Source organism: Cynoglossus semilaevis, chromosome 2 (genome assembly GCF_000523025.1).
Source record: "Cynoglossus semilaevis isolate Cse_v1.0 chromosome 2, Cse_v1.0, whole genome shotgun sequence".
In the NCBI taxonomy this organism is placed as follows: domain Eukaryota; kingdom Metazoa; phylum Chordata; class Actinopteri; order Pleuronectiformes; family Cynoglossidae; genus Cynoglossus; species Cynoglossus semilaevis.
Genome location: NC_024308.1, coordinates 1,897,406 through 1,917,759, shown reverse-complemented (window position 1 = coordinate 1,917,759; position 20,354 = coordinate 1,897,406). Strand labels below are relative to the sequence as shown.

Here is a 20,354-nt window from a genome sequence, read left to right as displayed (position 1 = left end):
ACAATGTAACTTGGAGCGCGTGTCTTTTACTGATTCAACCCTCAGTGATTACTGTGATTGTGGGTTTTTCATGACATGCAGACACGCAGATTATATTTTATGTGGAACGGACACTAAATAAACCCGTGACTTCACTGTTGACGACGGCTGGAGTTAGCACCAACTCCAAATAAAAAATAATTCAACTCTAGAAGAATAAATAAATGAACATTAAACAATACACCCAGTAGGTGGCAGTAATGTAACTAGAAGAATACAAAGCTGCTGACCCAAACCACAAGAATTGTGGGTGAGTCGGTCCGACTTGTCCAGGGCACCGTGCTAGCTGTTAGCACAAACAACAACTTTTAGCATCTGAGTAAAAGAAAAACAGATGTGTTTTGTTTTCAAGAATCACTTTACTTGTTGTGAACACACACACACACACACACACACACACACAACCCTGTCACAATGACCTTCAGCACACACGTGTGTCAGATGTGTGGAAACAAAAATATCCACCAACCTCAACCTTCATGAACCACGACAACAGTGACACAAACACACACATACACACACATATATGGCTGTTAATTCTACTAACGTCTAATAATTATACTAATAGCATTTTTCCTATGACAGTGAAGGCATCACTGTCTTGTTGGTTATGTTCAAGATCCTGTAGATTTGCACAGCGTCAGAGATGAGTTCCTTTTAGAGCTTTTAAATAATTTAAATTAATCATCATGGATCATTTGTTTATGATTATGGTTATGATTAATGGTTTATTTTCATGGTAATTTAGTGTTAAGTATATACTTTGACTATGACATTTGCTCTTTGTGGTAAACAAACACTGATTAAGACTGTGGAAACATGTCTGCCATCTGACAACTGGGTTCTGGGTCCAGTCTATACTTCCTGGTTTTTAAGTCTCTACTCCTGCTCCATGTAGCTCTGAGCCCCCCCTCGCCCCTTCCTCCCTCATGTTCTAGAACAATGAAAATCAAACTGCCATCTGCATTATGATTTTCTCCTGTCAATCCATTTTATTTTTAAAAAGTGCAAATGTTTCAGTCCTTCAGACTAAATTGTTCCGACTCTGAAAACCAGAACACGTTCAGACGTTCTACCTAGATTCATGGAGGCCCATGTCGCTCTGGTTCTGCGGGCTGAGACGGGACTAAGAGTTCAGATCTGTGAGCGATCATGATCATCATCATCATCATCATCATCTGAGCCGGGGGAAGATTCTGATGAAGAGGATCATGCTGATGAAGGTGAAGGAGACCAGGATGAGCATCAGCCACAGCAGCCAGTTCACAGACTTCTTGGTGTGCTGCTCTAGTCGCTCCGACTCTGTCTTTAGTTTCTCAAAGTTCACGTCGGCCTGACGCATGGAGTGACCCAGAGTCTGGGAAGAAGAGAGAACAGTCAGCGGTCAGACCTTCTGGAGTGGATGAAGACTCGAAGATTAGTTCTTCTACAAAAGGCTGACGTGTAGACAGACGTGAGCTGCTACGATATTATACAGGTGTAAAAAAAAAACAATCCATAGGCCATGGGTTTAAACTGAAATGACACTTTTTGAACAGCAGGGGGTTTTAGCCTACCTGGTTGTCCTGTTTGATGATGTTCTGTGCAGCCATGGAGTTGTTCTTCAGGTTTCGGGCCAGATTCAGCATGTCTTCAGCCAGTTTCTCCTGCAGGTTGTGGTGATGCTGCAGGACGGCGTCCAGCTCTGCTGCGGACTGACGCTCGTCCAGGGGAAGACCTCTGTCCAGAGTGGACACAAAGTTTTACATGGTCCCAAAGGTAACATAACAAAATACAAACAGTTCACGTGACTTAAGTGATCTATCAAAAAAGTACCAGGTCCTGTGGGACATGTGTGAAGAAAACAGCTGAACATTAACATTTCCACACGAGTACTTCATTTGACTGACACTTTTATACCGCAGTGCTGAACAATGGCTGCTTTGAAAAGTGTTTCAGTTTTTTTTTTTGTTGTAACCAGAAACCAGGTCAAGGAAATCCAGGTTTCCTAGGAAACAAGTAAAAAAAAAAAACTTCGAGATTAATTTGATTCCAAAGGAGATCAAGGTCAATCACGGCTTCAGGACCCAGAATCTTCTCAGGGCTCAGTGAACCTAACGGTAACTGTGTCTAGTCTTAAAAAACACAACACATCCAACCACTTCGTAGGAGTTGGAGCATGGAGGTAGAAGGTGACGACTGTACAACGTTCACTGTCGAGGAGTGAAGTTAAAATATAACAAAACTGACCTTTTTACAGATGTAAAAGTTTTGAATTTTTACCTTCTGTTCCGCAGCTCTGTTTCTGATGTGCCTGTCAGGAACAAAGTGTTGTTGGTGTCACTAACTTTGACAAGAGGCTAAATAAGAGATCACTTAAATTAAATATTATAATTATATATAATTATAATAGTTGTATTTTTTATCACCTTACCGTTGACTGGACCAACCTGTTATAAAAACAAAAAACAACATTAATGAGTGACTTTTGAAAACACAACACGACCTCTGTGTCCACGTTAAAGCTTACTTCAAAAAAGTACTGTTTTAAACATGACATAAATATGTGAAGGTTTACTCCTACTGTGCCGAGCAGCTCGTCCCTCATCTCTCCTGTGCAGCGAGCCTTTGACTGTATGTGGACGGTTTTTGTGGCCGGCATCCTCTCAGTGGCTATGGTGGGCGTTCGCCCGGGGGCCAGGAACTGATTGGCTAAAGCTTTTTCTGTTGTTGAAGACTAGAGAAGGAAGTGATGAATAGTAAGGCAAAATAAGAAAAAAAAAATCAGATTATTCAATTTAAAAAAACAACTCTTAGAAAGTATATCTATGTAACCAAAACCTAAAAAAAAAAAAAAAAAAAAAAACCCAGACATTTTTAATTTTTTACTTACCAACTTCTCTGCTTCTAGGAGTCCCTTCAGGAAATCTACTTTTCTGGTGTAATCTGTCAGGACTTCTGGTGTGGGTTTGCTAAATAAGGAAATAATATGTTATTGGTAACTGTGAGAGCTTCAATGTTTTAAGGTCATATGAAACAGTGAACGAACCTCAGACTTTTCCTCAGAGCCACAAGCATCTCCTCCAGAGCAGCCACATACTGAAATAGATGAGAGTCACTTTTCTCCACGTCACTGCGACACACACCACTAATCCAGGCATCATTACAATGGTTTATTCCCTTTAAAATTATAGGGCATAAAATACCCCGAAAGCCCAAACCATTTAGTCAAATATACATTAGCTCGTAAAAGCTCAGATATAATAATGATGTTATTAAGGTACAGTTCGTGCAGTAAAAACGTGTAATTCTTTTACCCATGTAAAACCGGCAAAATTAAATGTGTATTTTAATTCGACTTGTATTATTTAATAGTTCTGCACAGATTTTATTCGTGTAGGAACGATACCCTCTCCCTGCTGGTGCCCGTTTGCCTTTCCAGTCGGTGACGACGTGGCTAAAAAACATGCAGCAACGATTCACTAACTACAGCCAGCGACGCCAGAACCCCAGCGATGACCTGCAGCTGGAGCAGCATCTACGGATCAACTCACCTTCTCCAACCTCCATTCCGCCTCTCCTCGTTTCTCTGAGGCGATAGATTCACAGCGAGACAACAGTCGGATGAAATTTATTTCTAACCGGGAAGCCATGTTTGAAAGTGACACCAGTCGCAGCACAATGACGTAACAGCGCGCAGAGCGTTTTTGTTTACCCAAAATAAAAAGAATTAGGTAAAATTCAAAAATCAAAATTGTTCTCGTTGCGCCAGTAACTGTACATATAAAATGTACATCCCGTTCCGGGGTGGTTTATTAGTCTAAATACTACTGTGAAGGCAGCTACATATTCATACATATTCGAACTTCCGGTATCTTTATTATTTAAAACGTCACTGCTTCCTCAACCAAACAGACTGTAGAAAATAACTGACTGACAGCTTGGCAATCCAATAGGAGTCGTTTGCAGGCAACGTCAGCGTACAACAAAGGTTTGCGATTTTAAGCTTAATTTGATCAAAATATTCGCCATAACACTATAAACATTTCTAGCGAAATATAAATAAGTTTAGCAGCAACTGTAAACTGTAGAGAAAAACAATACACATTCGAATAAAATGAAAATAATAAGAAATGCAATTTAATCGCTTAGAAACTCTATCGTCACATCCGGTCTTCTTTTCCACCAGTTAACGGACAGGGTGTTGTCGTTTAGTTTAAAGTTGTAACGGATGTTTTGTTACATGTACAATATTTACATTTTTTTTCAAATAATAAAAAAATCAATATTTTCCAGGTCCAGCGTAATTGTAATTATTGTAATTATTTATAATTATTAATAAAAGGAACTTTTATTTTCAATTTCCAATTTCTAATAGTTTTTGTATATAATAAATCAAAGTACTTTCGTTACCTTCATCTGGGGAAAACCAGTATTTGTAAATGACCTGAAAACTCATTCATGATATTGATTTATATAGTTGTTTATAACACGGACAAACACTTACCTGCACCTTGACAAAACTCACACGGCAGCACCTGATGTAACAAGCATCACGTTCTGTATTGTCACGTTAATACTAATAACATTCAGTCCCAACCATACACTCCATTACACATTACACATTGTCCTCATAATCCAGGCAAACCAGCAGACATCTTTCAACAGCAGTCAGAGAGGAACATTAGTATTTCATGTCATACAAAGTTGACCTGCTTCAGCAGAGCCCGACTGTCCTCAGCTGAGTGAAGCAAGTACATTTTTTTAGAAAAGGGGGCAAAGGAGAGGTCTGGGAGTTTGAGCTTTAAAGACATCATGGTGCGGGCCATGACGTACCGGTGTTGTGTTGGTGTGTTTTCGTTAGAAAAAGGACTTCAAAAAAAGTGGCGTGTGCTGCTCCCGTTTCCCTTTGCTATTAGAAGGCGATGGCTGTCCGTCTGCTGTTTGTTGTGCATTGAGAAAAAGGTGAAGGGAGACAGACTTGTTGTCTTTTGGACAACAATTACCTTGTGCACGGTGAGGTCGTGGTTATAAACTCGTGGTCTCTCCTCGGGTGATTCTGTACAATAAACGCAAAATGCTGTCGTAAAGGTAAACTCTCTTCCTCCTGACCACCATGAGCTCTAGAGAGGTTCTTGTTCAACTGACTGTACATTTATCAAGGCACTAGCTAAGAGTTCAGCGAACATGAGTTGCTCAATAGGAGACTAGGAAATGAAAAGTGCGACTGGAACCACAAATGTTTCCTTGAATTTAGAAAAACAAAACAAAACAATAAAAAAAAAAAAAACACAAAATGAAAGAAAGAAAAATCCAGATGTCATCATGAGAAGGCTGCAAAAAACAACAGCCCGTGTTCCATCCATCATTCAAAGTAACAGCAATATATCAAAAAGACAGAAAAGGTGCTTGGCAACATTTTGTCCAGTTAAACTTTGAACATTAGCAGTTTTTCTCTTTGTCTCACGTCTGTTCATCATCTGACTGTGTTCAAATTTCCTCCTCCTCCTCTGTGTGGCTCCTGCTTTTTAAATTTTTTTTTATTATGTCTCGTCCTCCTCTGTGTGGCTCCTGCTTTTTTTTAAATTTTTTTATAATAGTTGTCTCTAGCAGGGAAACTATTGCCATCTTTGACATCCTGTACCAATCAGAGGTCCTCTTCCGTGCCAGGTACGTCAGGGTCAGAAAAACGTCTCTGGCCCTTCGAGGCCGTTGTGCTCCTGTGATCCTTGTGCTGAGTCAGCAAAGACATGGGCGGGGCAGAAGGGGAGGTGGCAGGCGATGGAGACGAGGAGGAGATGTGCACGTAGAGGTTGCACTGTGGGCTGTTTATGAACAGCGACTGGGTGGGGTCTTTGCGGCGGCCAGGGTGCTCCTTTTTCTTGACGAAGAACTTCAAACCGTGATTTCCGAGAGGAGTGCAGCCCTGAGTTGGACTAGTGACCGGAGACGGGGGGGCGACGCCTGGGGACAGTTTAATGGTGCCCGGGATGACCAGGTGGCGGCGTAGCGTATTGGATGGTTCGGAAGTTGCAGGAGCGTAGCTGGAGAGAGCAGAGGAGGTGAAGCTAGAAGAAGAATGGTTGAACAGAGAGACTCTGTGTCGTTGGGCCAGGTCAGAGGGTTTAGGTGGACAGACCGGTCTGTATCTCCTCAGCTGCGCAACGCCTCGTCCTGAAGGAGAGGACATTTAGGAATCAGTGAGAAATGTCTTGCTGAAACTTCACTTCAGGGTTAGAACCAACGAAAGAACATGCAACCGTGTTATTCTTTAAAAAAAATTGATGTTCAATTAGTCTGGACTGACTCTTTTGAAATGGTTTTTGTGTATTTTTCTGTGTCTCACACACACACACATTTACAGACACACACCACAACAAAGACTGTGTAAAAGAAGTAGATGATAAACAGGTTCCTATTTTACGTCTCAAAACACACAGTTTGACCAGAAACCAGAGAGGTTTGGATACAGTTTCCCTGGTGGTTTTGGTCTAATTCTTTGACCTTTAACCTTTACAACTGGACTTCTTTTATACAGTCTGTGGTTTCAACCAACACACATACACAGTAAAAAACAAAACAAAAACACAGTTGCTGTTCCTCCAACCTGCTTTGTTAGAGAGAGACTTCACCGACCCAAACACCATCACTGGTCCAGACCTGCACCACAAAAAACAACAGTAAGGGCCCAACCCATTGGCCCCCAAAGGTCTGTTCAGAAAACCCGAGGTGAGTGAGAGAAACAGGTGGAAGGAAAAGGTTTCCACACGGATCATTCACTGACCGTCGGCCTCTGAGCTGTGGGCAGAGGAACGCTGCTGCTGCTGCTGCTGCTGCTGCTGCTGCTGCTGCTCGTCTAAAAGACTCTCAGAGCTCAGCGAGGCTTCGGAGTCTAGATTCTCCTGGTCCGACCCGGGCTGCTCCATCTCTGGCAGACGACAGGCCAGATCCTCTCTGCACAGGAAAGTAAAAAAAAAGCCATAAACAAAAAAAGAAAGAATGACTGAGTGAAGAAGAGTGAGGCTAAATCTGAGTAAAAATAAAACGATTTGTCTTTACTTCTCCTGTTTGATTGACTTGATGCGTTCCACCAGGTTCTTCTCAGCCTCTGTGTCCGAGTCCAGAGGCTCGTTCTCAGGAACCACACTCAGCTCCGAGGTGGCTTTCTCGTGAATCTGCACATAACACAGCATCACACACACACACACACACACCTCAACATCAAACGGTCCAGGACGTCGACAGTAAAAACTACTGGAAAGAAAATTCTAGTCATGGATAAAGAAATTGTCCCAAATCTGAAACAGAGTCTAAATGTGTTAGTAGAAAAAAATAAATAAAAATAATGGAATGATGGGGGTGATGGTGTCTGAGGTTTTCATGCATCTTAATATAACTTTTTAAAACACACAAAACAATATAATTAAAAGGAGGAAAAAGAATAAATGTTGTAAACACAGCTGCTTTCTTCACTATAATAACTGAACAGCCATTAAATGAAAAAACGCAAAATAAAAAGGCACTGGGAATGTGTTCATGACAGAAACATGAAAAAACGCAAAATAAAAAGGCACTGTGTTCATGACAGAAACTCCATCTCTCTTTGAAAGTTAGTGTGAGTGTTACATCACCAACCCACAACCACACTCTACCCTTTCAAACTGTCTAATGTCAGGGTCAGACTAACACAGTGAAACAGGTGAAGACAAAATGAGAAACTTCTTTGTTTTGGTTTTGGACACCACTGTTTACATTCTTCTTCTTCTTCTTTTTTTTACTTTTTTTCTCCAGCCTTTATTTCAGATCTGACAACGCAGCGTTGTCTCCGTCTGTCAGACTCAAACCTGTGACTCTGTGATGACCTGATGACCTGAGCTGAACTGAGCAGCATGACAGATATCTACGTATCGTCTGATCCTGACACCAGAGAGATTGTTCAATGCAGAACCTTCACATCACAAGCAGGAACTCAGACGGAGTCACATCAGCCACATGCAATGAACAACCAAGTTAGTATGGAGGGAAAAAAGAAAAAAAAAATAAGTTAAAATGTTGGACCAAGTTAGTATGGAGGAAAAAAAAAAGAGGTTAAAATGTTTTTTTTTTGGATGTAAATTTCCAGCCACAGCATCAGATCTCACCCACATTTACAACATGCCATGCACAGGTGCTTCTACATGGCATACTACGACCAACTACTGCTAGTGGATCTACTGCAGGAGAACTCAGGGATACATACCACCACTCCTTTGTAAGGAGCTGACAACCTGAGAGGAATTTGCCAGTAGTGCTAAAGAGAGACAAGGAACATTGGCCATGTTACCCACGTAACTGCAGAAAAACAGCTTCTGACACTGGAATTATTGTTATTGTTTGCGCGACCTCGGCGTCATCGAGTAACTGCACCAAAAAGTTTTAATCATGTCAAATCAAAACTGTTGAGGGACGGAATAAATGAAGCTTATTTCACCTCCTGACTCGGGGCTAATCATCGAGACTGACCGCTGCTGGACTTAGAGTGATCCAGACCAAAGGAGGGCGCTGTTTCTCACCGTGTTTTGTCTCTTCAGTTTGAGCTGGTTCATGGCCACGGTCTCGGCGTACTCCAGCTGCTCGATCTCCTCCATCTTCTCATTGTAACGACGGAACTGCTCGTTGATGAGCATTTCCAGACACCTGCAGCGTTGATGTCAACACGTGAGCCATTCACAACCGCCGGTTGGTGAATACGAGGCACAGAAGACAGAAAAGAAATAAAACAGATGAAACAGCTTACGTGGTGGTTTTGGCGACGTCCTTCATGCTGAGGAGAGGATCGGCGCTGTCCGGGCAGCGCAGGATGCACGGCGCGAAGACGATGGCCAGCGAGTTCGTAGACATGCGGTTGTTAGGCTCCTCTTTACACACTCTGTGAGAGATTAGGTCAGAAGTTTATGTTTAGAACTTGACTTAAAAAAAAACAAAAACGGTCACACAGTGTCAGTGTGTGTACCTGACGAGATGGAAGACCAGTCGCTCCAGCGTGTTGAAGTTGGCTGTTGGAAGCTCCTCTAAAACCTTATAGATGGCGTGAAGCTGCTCCTGCTTCTCTGGTAATTCTACAAAAAGTAGAAATGACTGACTTCACACATCACATCCCCACATTTTATAATAATATTCTCATCTCTGAACTGTATCTATATTAATATTTCATTGATTCCATTTCCCTCATGTTATCAACTGCACGGCCTACTCTCAGTTATGCTGTTGGATTGGAGAATGCTGCCACCTAGTGGATAAAAGCCCCACTACTTACCAACAGCATGCAGGAAGTCATTGTAATGTGTGAAGGTCATGAGGGGGTCGGGCAGCTCCCTCAGCCACTGTTTGATCAGACCGGTCACTGTGTGGATGGGGTAGTCTTCCAGACAGACCAGATGAGGGTCTACGACAGCAGCACAGGGTTAGATAATCAATCAATCAATCAATCAATACGTCATGTGACTGGTTTGACCGCCGTGACCGCTGGAGGAGCTCACCGGTCTCCAGCCGCTGGTGGAGCTCTTTGATCCTGTTGGCGGAGCCAGACTTGCGGTAGATGCCCTCGGTGTAGAGGCCGTTCATCTCCACGTGCTCCAGCATCATCTCCAACACCATGGGAACAGGGTTTTTGTCACTGACCAGATGACACACACGCACACCAAAGTGCTGCCCGTTGGAGTCGTCGTCGTTCTGAATGAATTCCCACAGAAACCAGAGGTTCAGCCTCAGTCGTCCGCCTTTAAATCCAAACTCTAATTTAATAATCTACTCCGGGGATTCACTCACCTTTTTGGCACAGAAGGTGGAGCAGTCGGTGACTATTTTGAAGATGCACTTTTTGTGGCACACCATTTTACAATCTGTAAGACAAGGATCCGACACGGAATTGTGACAATTCGTGTTTTTGCGCCGAAACGTCTTCATGTGTGAGAAAGCCATGTTGTGTGTGTGTGTGTGTGTGTGTGTGTGTGAGAGACTCACAGCTGCACATGTAGGCCTTTTCCATCCCCCAGATGTAAGAGCTGCACTGGTCACAGGACTGCATGATGCTGACCTGGTAGTTGACAAAAACATGATCCAGGGGGCTCTCCACCTGTAGGGGGCGCACAAGTCACTGATTAGAAAAAAAACAACTGAAAAAGTACTCCAGTTGAATACCTTAAATTGCAGTAGTATACGATCACTCACACTTTTATCTTTTTTCCTCCTCTTCTTTCGAGCTTTGACAGGCTGAACAAAAACAACAGTGGAGATAGTACCTGGTTCCTGTTTGATTTGATTTGACCTAAATGATTCTGTGATTCTTGAGTGTCGCACCTTCGCTGGTTCGGCTTCTTCTTTCTTTATTTCACCTCTGATGAAGCCGTCCAGCACCGACTGGAACAGGTTGACCACCAGCTGGACCTCACCTTTCTGCTGCTCGCCGGCCAGATGGATCACTTTGTTCTGGTAACCCGTCATCAGACCTTTGTAGCCGATGGTGGGTTTCTGGAAGACGTTTAAGACAGAGGACAATGAATGAGACAATATGGGTAAGTCAAAAAGATCTGAGATGAAGAAAATGGAGAAAATGATTTTCTCACTTACTGTGAGGGAATACATGGCTTTGATATTCTCTCTGAACTGCATGGTGGCCGTGACAAAGATGGCCTCTGCTGCTGACAGTGGCTTCCCTCTGGAGCGGAAGTCATTGACCTGAGGGAAGAGAAAGAAAAAAGTTCAGGTGTTTTTCGATGGATTAAAATCTTTCACTTTTTCATTTTAACCTAACTTCGTGTTGTCCTTTTTTTTTTTTACCTGGTTGCCCAGAAACTCGTCCAGGTGTCGCAGCTCATTTGCGTTAGTCAGCTCTCTGTCCAGCGACGCGTTCCACTGCTCTGAGACGCGTGTGGCCCGACTGATCTTTATGGAAGAATTGCGACTAAAGCCTTTCCCGGCCCGGTCACCGTGAGGCTGAGGGACAGGCCAGGACACGTGTGCAGCTGTAGCAGCTGAAAAACAACAACAACAAACAAAAAAAGACAGTTTTTGTAGTAAATAAACCCATTTCTGTGTCTCCCGTCTCAAACTGAATTCAAACCTTGAAACCCAGCAGAGTTGCTGTGTTATTACAGAACATAACCCTGCACAGGTCAGTGTTTTCTCAGAAAGCAAACAGCAGGATTATTTCAAGCCTGGGAAAAATAAACCTATAATACACCTGTGTTTTCTTTTCATGGTTTCCCTCCGTGAGGTTAGATCACAGTCACAGCAGCTGTGCGGCAGCTTGAGGACTGATCATACTCACTATCTACACACAGTAACGACAGAGTGTGACTAATGGTTCAATGTACACACACACACACACTATGTCTGTACTGATATTAATCAGTGACAAGCTCTCTGTTTGATCGGTGCGTTTATTTTTACCTTCCCCTCCACTTGGCTTCTCACTCAGGATTTGAGCCAACGTCACTTCTCCGTTGTCTGGAGTTTGAGCCTCTTTGTGGGGTCGTTTTTTCAGGATCTTGCTGAAGAAACCACCCGACCTGAGGGGCACAGAGACACAGTCGGGAATGTGATTTCAACCCTACTCTGAGACTCACAGTGTCTCGTCTCACGGTGCATTTTTTCATGTGCTCTCAGACACGATCAAACGCTGGTTACCTGTCCGGTGTGGACGGGACGGAGGCGCCTGAATCCATGGAACCATCCTGGTGTTTCTTTCTGAAGGAGCTGCGTCTGGAGCCGTCACTGTCCGAGGATGGACATATCTGCAGCGAAGAACACAAAAATTAAAAATGATGAACCGTGACTACGCAGGTAACTGTTCATCACTGGTTGTTAGGCTGTATAATAAACACCTCTCTGGGTGATGAAGAGCCGGCTCCTTCAAAGCCTGGAGACAAACTGTCGATTGATGAGGAGGCCATATCAATCCTGCAGGCAGAAAAAAACCTCATTAATTATAAAATAACATTTGTAGTTTGGTACCGTGGTTTTTATCTCACTTACTTTCAAACATATTTTTATTTTATTTCACAACACTATGAAATGGTTAATAGTTCATTGTTGTGAATCCATTTCCATTGAAAAATACATAATTAATTAACAGGTACTTTCACCATTTCATCATCGTCTTTATATTATATATAGTTTTTATTTATAATGGTGGAAGAGCACATTTGTCAGGATCAAATTTTTTTTTTTAAAGCTAAACCTACAATGTCATTTTCCTTCGTTCCTCTGTGTTCTGAGTCGGAGGGCTGGTGTTCTCAGAGTTTTCTGCGTCGCTTCTCCTCCCTCTCCATTTCTCCGGCTTCTCCTTCATTGCCCCGGGACGTCGCTGCAGGTTCACTGACCCTGCACTTTCCCCGTGGCCATTTCTCTCGGCGGCCGAATCCACAGGCGTCAGAGACAGCGTAGACGGACGCACAGGAGCGGAATCTGAACTCTTTGCTTCCTTCTTCCCTCCCTTGTCCTCCTTCATCTTCCAGGTCACAAAGGCGTACTGGTCCAACTCCTTGCTCTCAGAACGCTCTTTGAGCTTAGCAGCGTCCTGGCTTTTGTCCACGGAGGAGAAGGAGGCAGCTCGATCGGTTTCCCTCTGGTTGTGTTCCAGCCCTCTCCGTCTCCTCTGCTCTCTCTTCTCCTGGCTGCGGGACGACTGGCCCTTGTTTACAAGCGTTGGTCGCACTCTGTTTTGTTCATCGTTTGATAGCGTGGAGTTATTGCGTGGACCCTGTGTATCTGAGCCCTGATCTGGAGACGTGGACATTAGTGCGTGAGCGTCGGCCTTGTCAGAAGACAGGCCGGATTTAAGGTCTGATTGTTCTAGTGTTTGATTCTCCTTGTCCTCTGAGTCATCCAGCTGCGGTCCAGCCTCAGCAGGGGTACCATTTGTCTCCAGATTTAGCTCATCTTCTAGCTCTTCATCCTTGTCCCGTGCCTCCTCCTCCTCCTCCTCTTCCTCTGTGTTTGAGCTAGACTTATTATTGTCATCCTCATCCAGCATCTCCTCCGTGATCAGCTCTATGTCGGGGTGCTCCCTCGTCTGAGGTTCGTTCATCAGTTGGTTCTCCTCTGCTTCTTCTCTCCTTTTTTGTGCTTCCTCTTCTTTCCTAGCTGCCTCCTCCTCCTCCTCAGCTCTCACCTGTGCCTCCATTTCCTCCTCTTTTCTCCTGGCCTCCTCTTCCATCCTTTTCTTTTCCTCCTCTTCCTCTGCTTTCCTCCGTGCCTCTTCCTCCTCCTCTTTTCTTTTTCGTTCTTCTTCTTCTTCTGCTCTCCTTTGAGCTTCTCGCTCCTCATCTTCCTTTTTCTGTTTCTCTTCACGCTCTTTTTCGTTCCTAGTAAAAAAAAAAAAACATATGACTGTCAGCATGTTCAACTGGTGGTGTGGGACCTAAGCTACAGAGACGGTGATGTCCCGTCTGTCTTCTCACCTCTTGCGTGCTGAATGGCCTCTGACCAGCGCTTGTATTTTGGTCGCACCTCGTTGTTGGCGGTGGATTTCTAACCTCTGTTTGTGCGCTCTCCACACAGCCTGGATTAAAGTAGCCGCACGCCGCCTTTGCTCCCTTACGCAGTATCGACGCCATGATTTCTAGAAGAGGAGAGTGATTATTACTTATTTTCAGTGAAAATCTTTTTTAAAGTTACTGAAATGAGACACATGAGACTCTGAAAAGTACCTGAATCACGATGGCTGCCCTCCTCATGTCCAGAAACTCCTTCCTCTGGAGACGAGCTCTGAACCAACGTTGAAGGAAGATGATCTTTCGCATCACGTCTTTGTGCAGCGTGTCCCGCAGCTGCTGTCTCTCAGGCTCCTTTAAGAAAACCTACGTATACATGCAAGATAAAATGTGTAATCTTTATTTCTGTCAAAATGAACAGATGCTGAACAGACGCTACGATAGGACCAAGAGGCTGCTGTGACTGTTTTTGGTGTACCTTAGTTTTTCCGATCTGATACGTGGTAGGGTCCAGGCCCATCTTCTTCCCCAGCAGTGCTGCTATGTCCTCTTTACAGGCGGTTGCACTCCTTGGCAACAGAACTCTGAACTGATCAACGAATTCCTGCAGACATAAAAAAACCACAGAAAAATGAAGACGTGATGAGAGGATTTCTACGTTTGTTTGACAAGTGAGCAAAAAAAAAACCCTGTACGACATGCAGTTATCTGTGACTTCTGTTCATCGTCCATCTGTATGTTCTTGTGCATTTTGTGATGTGATATTTGTAAATAAATATTTGTAAATACTACATGACTGTTCCCCAACAGAAAACTAACTACTTTACCTGGAATGTGTACTTGGCTCCGTAGCCCGATCTCCTGATACGAACAGTTTCCAACATGCCTGTGTATCGCAGCTGCTGCAGAACCAAAGTCTCGTCCAGATTCATCTCCTTCTGCTCATGTAAAAACGCAAATACACGCAGGACAAAGACGGACGTGTGTCACACAAAAACCATTTGACGTTCGTATCAAAAATGTCTGAGAATCCTGTCACTGCCTCATTTGTATAAAATCTAATATTGAACAACGTCAGATTAAAGGATCACAAGTCACATTTGTCAAACTAAAGGTTGGCGGGCCAAATCTGGCCCGCCTCATCATTTTAAGTGGCCCACCACCTCAGCTTAGTATAAGTTTTAAAAGGAAATTTTTTAGCACTCAAATTCTTTAATTCCAATATTGCTCTATGTTTCTATTTTGATTTTTTAAAATTTGATTTTAGTAAAAAATATAGAAAAATATATTAAAAATAAAAAAATACATTCTTATTAAATTGTTGTAGACCATGACTCAAATATTCTGTTAACAAATTCAGATATAAAGGGATATTTTCTCACTGTCGTGATCCCACACGTCAAAGACAAACCAGTACAGAACAAAGTTGCGATAACTTACACCTACATTTCTGGATGTGAACAGAAAAAAAAAGTGAAGAAGGAATTAGACGACACTGATACCTTCTCAGCGTTGGAGCGAATGCAGCGGATGAAGAAAGGTTCTGCTCGGTTAAGAGTCTCCAGAAGTTTGGTCAGAGAGGTCTAGAAGACAAAAACAAAAAAAGAAAAGTTTTTTTTAAGAACACATATTTCACCCCACGGTGTTTTGAACTGCACCAAAGATCGCTGCGTTGAACTGACCTGAAACTGAGCACTGATGCTTGGAGGCTTCTTTTTCTTGTGCAGGTGCAGCAGAGACTTGGTTGTGCGATCGTGCAGCGTAAGACTGACGATGAACTTCAGGGAGCGAGAGTCCAGCAGATTCTGTGAAGCAAAGTTGAGTTGTTTACCTACGTTCACTGGTCGTGATTCAGCAAAAATGATGGAGAGTTAATTCATTAAATCTGTTCATGTCGACTGTGACTGTGACTGGGGCAGTGTTTATTAAATCTGTTCATGTCGACTGTGACTGGAGCAGTGTTTCCTGTGCATCTGTCTGAGGGGATGTGACATATTTCTTTTACCTTGGGGATGACCTGTTTCTGTTTGGTGCACTTGTTTTTCCTGTGGAAAAGAAGAGAAGCATAAAGTGGGTCAAGTTGAACGCGTGAAAGTGTTAAAGAGGAGTTTGGTGTGAGAAAACGGGGTTAGTACAGAAGGCTGACATCTTCATGCTGGTGATGGAGGAGGAGACGGACGACGGGACGACTGACGTGCACAGGCAGAGCGCGATGAACGGGAAAAAAAAAAAAAAAAAAGGATGAGAGCAATGGATGAGTTTGACTGCTGGAGGAGAAGGGAGGAAACAATCACCATGGTAACAAGGCCAGTCAACCAGCCAATCAGCCATGCACTCCTGCCATCACTGACACACAGACAGGTTGTGTGTTCATGTCCACTACGTTCTGAGTTCATTACAGCAGATGTCACTGGATATTCCTACATGCTGGTAAACCACTACTGCCGTCGTCACGTTGGTGAACGTCGACTGCTGTTCATGCAAAGTCCAGTCATCACAGCCAATGCAACGGTAACTACATACAGAACTTTAGCTAACTCCATTAGCATTTTCTTCAAGAAGCACTTTGGTTTGATATGAACATCACATAAGATGTTACTGAATGTGAAAGTTGTAAAAAAAAACAGCAGTGATAGTCAAGTGTTACTGAATGTGAAAGTTGTAAAAAAATAATCAAAAAACAGCAGTGATAGTCAAGGAGCTCAAAAGGAGCTTTTTTTTTTTAAACATTGTGAGTTGACAAGACTGGTGTTGGATCAAGTCTGCTTGCAGACTCACTGGAGGACATGTCGTGGGAAGCGAAGGCGACCCCAGGACTGCAGCAGCTTGCGAGGGTCTTCACCATCCAGCGGTAAGTTCTTAATGGAGCTGATGATCTCTGCATGCATGTCTCTGATCACACCACGTGCACACACCCAGTGCAGGGAGGAAAGTAGTGTAAAGGAGAGGGTAGTGGAGGGAGGGGGGAACAAAATAAACAATAAGATTAAAAATAAAATAAAATAACTGGATCAAAAGAAGCCAGGAAAGGGGGAAAAAAACACCCACAGGAAGAAGAGTTAAGGGGTAAAACGTCCCTCCTTGGACGGCCCGTTGCAGGATAGTTGGGGGTCTGGTCTCAGGAAGTTTGATGACGATCACATTTGATCAACCTGCAGACCACTCCCCCCCCCAACCATGCTGCAGTACTGCTTAAGGGAACGGAGAAGACAGACAGACAGACAGACGTTTTTGGTCGTATTCACGCCACATCCCTGTCGGTTTGGTGGACGACATGCAGAGCTTAGTTTGGTGTTGACTGTGACTGGACTGGATCTGGTTCCATGCTGGGCTTTTACTCGTGGTGTGATTGTAAGTTTTTGAGAATTTGAGCTGCTGTTACAGTGGTGTCTGATGGTGAGGTTAAAGTGGAGGTCTTTTATACTGTTTTTTTTTTTTTGTCCATGCAGTGTTTCCTTACTCACCATATAAAAAGGGCCGTGAGGCTCAGGAGGCCACGCAGTGAAGGAAAGGGCGACACATACTGTGTAGGAGCCGCGGTGAACCTGAACTGTACTCCTGAGTTTTTAACAGATCTGACGGAGACTGGATGAGTCATAATGACAACCATGTGGCCGAAAGGGAAAGGGAAAAGACGGCCTAGAGCCTTGAGAGGAAAAAAATAAACCCAGTAATTTCAGATCTGACTGCAGGATGTGACAAGTCAGAGTTCAGAGAGCTCAGCATTTAGAAAAAGGATTCTCCAAACTTTGATTCCCTTTAAAGCATGTGTGTTTATTCAACGTTCATGCGTACGTTAAATTAATTTAATGACGGGTGTCGTCAGTGGTGTAAAAGAAAAAACATTATGATCTGATCTTTATAATTTAACACCACGACTGAAGTCACCTCCATATGTGTGGTTAAATACAGGTGCTTATTGTTGGGATCTTAAATACTTTTTTTTACTTCATTTACTTAAAATTCTGCCTTTTTTTAAATTAATTTGATTTTTATTTATGTATGAATTTTGCTTTGTAAATTTGACTTAATGTTTCTCTGTCTGATGTTTCCTTGAATATGACAAATACAGCTGTGTTGCTACGTTGTTACGTAACAGAATAGTAATAACTGTAATTCACTTCTATTACTATGGGTTTTGTGTTGGAAAAAAGTGAAGAGAATCCTGAGAATCACGCGTTTTACCAAAACAAACGTCCGTTTCCTTCCTGCCTGGCCTCACGTTTTTCGTCGCTACATTCACTTACTTCTTATTCTCATAGCTAGCAAAGATGTCTTCAAAGGCCTCTAGAGGGCGCTCCTCTGAGTGATCAAAGTAGAAATCGAGCAAAGATGCCCGTCTGTGGAAGGGAGAGGGAAGAGGAGAGAACCGCACACACAGAGTGGAGTCACCAAAGGGTGGAGAGGATTCGTGATGAGCGTAGTAGGTCTGTTGGTTTTTTTTTTCTTACAAAATGACGTCTGAATCGTCACCAGTTGTTTTCCCCCACAGATATAGACAAACATTAAGAGCAGGCGTCTGACCTTCACATGAACCCTTCACATCTCGTCTAAAAACGTGGAAAAGTCACCAGAAAAAAAAAAACAGGTTTCCCCCAAACAACAAACGAACATTTCCCTCAACATCCCATGGACCATCAGGTCACAGGTCATGTCAGCTTCATGAAACGCTGACACAGGTAAACAGTAAAAACAGACAGCGATAACAAAAGGAGACCAAGAGTCTGCAGTTAAACCTCCAAATGAACAGGAAGTTCATCACCCGAGACATTCAGTTCAGCTTGAACGACACTTACTTGTACATTCTTTCTACCGGGGCATTGGACCGTTGGAGTTCTCCAAGTGGAGTTCTGGAGATCGGACGGATAACACCTGAACACAAGAGAAGGCAAAAAAACAAACAAAACAAACATGAACCATAATCAGACTCTGAGGTTGATCTGAGGCCCACGACCGCAGCAGCAGTTTTTGTTTTGTCATTTTCACTTTGTGTCTGAACTTAGTTTAATCTTGTTAATCCACATTAGAAAGACTTCTGTGTCCATGGACTGTGTACGAGAACACAAAAATAGCCTAAGAAATAATAAAAAAAAATCCCTCAAAATCTCGTGTTTCTGAGATTAACAATCCTCTGTATTCTGACCTGAAAGAATAATCACGAGGCAGAGAGAACGCAGCCTTCAACCATGGTTATTAAAGCATAAAAAAACAACTATATGTTGCTCAAGACACTGGTCTGAAGAAGAAAAAGAAAAAGAAGAAAAAGTAAAAGAAGAAGAAGAATAAGATTTTTTTTTTAGAATTTTTTTAGTCTATGATGATGTACCTGATTTTTTGGCCGCCCAGGAACGACCCGCATCGTTGAAAGCAGCGATACCCCTGATGGTGGCACGTAGGATGCCCCAGCGAAACATAGCCACCGGATCCATGCCGATGAGCTGCCGGATGTAGGCGCGGTCACTGCTCCGCAACAACGCCACGATGTCAGGACGCATGTGGTCCGTGTTCTTCTCCCTGAAATCCTGGAGGGATCAAACACGTGCACGAATCTCAACAAAGTGTCAACTTAATATTTACCCTTTTTAGTGACAAGTTGGTCACGTTTTCTTACCTTGACTTGATATTTCACTTTTCCAGCAAAGTGGCGAATGACGAATGCAGGCTCCATGACTGCTGTGGGGACAAAATATTCGTTTCCCTGGTGCTGTTGCTTAAACTTGGCCAATAAAGTCTCATCTGTTGCGTGAGGAAAGCTTCAGAAAAGGAAGGAAAACAACATCCAGATTAACGGACCACTTTGGCAACAAAGGAATCAGGAAACAGGAAGGCTCCAGGGTGACTTACTTGCTCTCCTCATCCAGCAGGTACAGCAGCCCCGTGGGCTTCTTGCTGATGAGGTGGATACAGCCCACGTTGTCAGTGTAGTGGATGTTGTGCCAGGTGATGCCCTCCGCCTGGTATTCCTCCTGCGTGACGTGATTGAAACAATGATTTAGAACATGTTGGACCACACGGTCAGAGAGGTGTTTAAATGAAAAACACATCATGTTAGACGTTAAACTTAATCTAAATGTAAACTACAGTGATGAGACAAATAGACCCAACGTGGACTTATCTTTTTAAAAGTTAACTTTTTAAAAGTTTTTTTACTAAGATAAATATTATACTTCCAGTTCAGTTAAGACCGACTGAACCAGCGAGTGTGACCTGACGTTCTCTACAGACCAGGAAATAATCGGATGAGTCATCTCTAACAGAGCGGTGACGACAGTGATGTCATCTAAGTTTGGTGGCGTTCCATAAACAGGTCAACAGAAAACGCAGGAAATAAACGATAAATAATAAACGTTCACCTGTTCCAGGTTGAAGATGTGATGGTTGAAGTAATACTGCAGCTGCTCGTTTGCATAGTTGATGCAGAACTGCTCGAAGCTGTTGGTGGCAAAGTCTTCGAAGCCAAAAATGTCCAGGACGCCGATGGACAAGCACTGAAAAATAAAAGTGTTTTCAGTTTCTGACACGAGGATATGAAACGTTTATATATGTCTGTGTGTGTGTCGAGTGTGACTTGTGTCTCACGGGAACAGACTCCTCCATGTCCTTCTTGTTGAGCAGAGCGTGATTGATCCGTAGGACGATCCAATCAAACAAGGCGCTGTACAGAGATTTGGCCATGGAGTCTCTGGCTGTGATGGCCTGGATGAAAAAGGGAAAAATCAAACACAAGCACAGCGCGGGAGCTGCAGGAAGGCAGGAATTTTTTTTAATTCTGTTTACACAATCTGGGAGTATTTATTTAACTACATACATATTAGATTTTTTTTTTAAACTGAAGCACACAGAGTGAAGACAGGAAATGAC

At 43.2% G+C, this 20,354-nt stretch overlaps 2 protein-coding genes and 1 long non-coding RNA gene across 3 annotated transcripts in view; 1 reads left to right on the top strand and 2 right to left on the bottom strand.

Moving 5' to 3' along the window:
• Positions 1–1,045: 1,045 nt before the first annotated feature.
• On the bottom strand, positions 1,046–4,333 carry use1 (unconventional SNARE in the ER 1 homolog (S. cerevisiae)). Its single transcript, XM_008330504.3, has 8 exons — positions 3,573–4,333; positions 3,068–3,117; positions 2,912–2,990; positions 2,603–2,755; positions 2,453–2,468; positions 2,302–2,332; positions 1,596–1,758; positions 1,046–1,396 (listed from the first exon to the last, which is right to left on the bottom strand). The coding sequence occupies exons 1-8, from the start codon at positions 3,669–3,671 to the stop codon at positions 1,214–1,216; spliced, it is 774 nt and encodes a 257-aa protein (XP_008328726.1). The 5' UTR covers positions 3,672–4,333; the 3' UTR covers positions 1,046–1,213.
• A 229-nt stretch (positions 4,334–4,562) lies between these two features.
• The window catches only part of myo9b (myosin IXB), a 44,491-nt gene continuing 28,699 nt past the window's right edge, over positions 4,563–20,354 (bottom strand). The window contains exons 11-45 of the mRNA XM_017043098.2: positions 20,073–20,189; positions 19,847–19,981; positions 19,338–19,459; positions 19,105–19,246; positions 18,820–19,015; positions 18,290–18,365; positions 17,741–17,833; positions 16,272–16,385; positions 15,499–15,538; positions 15,176–15,298; positions 14,996–15,076; positions 14,321–14,431; positions 13,972–14,097; positions 13,710–13,859; positions 13,461–13,621; positions 12,243–13,364; positions 11,883–11,958; positions 11,686–11,792; positions 11,449–11,567; positions 10,837–11,030; positions 10,627–10,734; positions 10,357–10,527; positions 10,228–10,269; positions 10,021–10,132; positions 9,826–9,899; positions 9,537–9,729; positions 9,314–9,442; positions 9,011–9,116; positions 8,795–8,926; positions 8,571–8,694; positions 8,258–8,308; positions 7,078–7,193; positions 6,803–6,972; positions 5,606–6,192; positions 4,563–5,556 (exon numbers count right to left, since the gene is read on the bottom strand). Coding sequence (XP_016898587.1) covers positions 5,666–6,192; positions 6,803–6,972; positions 7,078–7,193; positions 8,258–8,308; positions 8,571–8,694; positions 8,795–8,926; positions 9,011–9,116; positions 9,314–9,442; positions 9,537–9,729; positions 9,826–9,899; positions 10,021–10,132; positions 10,228–10,269; positions 10,357–10,527; positions 10,627–10,734; positions 10,837–11,030; positions 11,449–11,567; positions 11,686–11,792; positions 11,883–11,958; positions 12,243–13,364; positions 13,461–13,621; positions 13,710–13,859; positions 13,972–14,097; positions 14,321–14,431; positions 14,996–15,076; positions 15,176–15,298; positions 15,499–15,538; positions 16,272–16,385; positions 17,741–17,833; positions 18,290–18,365; positions 18,820–19,015; positions 19,105–19,246; positions 19,338–19,459; positions 19,847–19,981; positions 20,073–20,189 — 5,460 coding nt within the window. The 3' untranslated portion in view covers positions 4,563–5,556; positions 5,606–5,665. The remainder of the gene's footprint in view (positions 5,557–5,605; positions 6,193–6,802; positions 6,973–7,077; positions 7,194–8,257; positions 8,309–8,570; positions 8,695–8,794; positions 8,927–9,010; positions 9,117–9,313; positions 9,443–9,536; positions 9,730–9,825; positions 9,900–10,020; positions 10,133–10,227; positions 10,270–10,356; positions 10,528–10,626; positions 10,735–10,836; positions 11,031–11,448; positions 11,568–11,685; positions 11,793–11,882; positions 11,959–12,242; positions 13,365–13,460; positions 13,622–13,709; positions 13,860–13,971; positions 14,098–14,320; positions 14,432–14,995; positions 15,077–15,175; positions 15,299–15,498; positions 15,539–16,271; positions 16,386–17,740; positions 17,834–18,289; positions 18,366–18,819; positions 19,016–19,104; positions 19,247–19,337; positions 19,460–19,846; positions 19,982–20,072; positions 20,190–20,354) is intronic.
• LOC112488438 (uncharacterized) lies at positions 11,717–14,114 on the top strand. Its single transcript, XR_003052476.1, has 2 exons — positions 11,717–11,841; positions 13,915–14,114. It is a non-coding gene; the product is annotated as an uncharacterized LOC112488438 (long non-coding RNA).

Excerpts from the sequence above, each read along its gene's own strand:
- use1 (XM_008330504.3), bottom strand. The coding sequence starts at position 3,671 with ATGGCTTCCCGGTTAGAAATAAATTTCATCCGACTGTTGTCTCGCTGT. Across the intron at positions 2,756-2,911 it reads TCCTAGAAGCAGAGAAGTTG|TCTTCAACAACAGAAAAAGC; the intron begins GTAAGTAAAAAA and ends TTCCTTCTCTAG. Across the intron at positions 1,759-2,301 it reads ACAGAGCTGCGGAACAGAAG|AGGTCTTCCCCTGGACGAGC; the intron begins GTAAAAATTCAA and ends CACTCTGGACAG.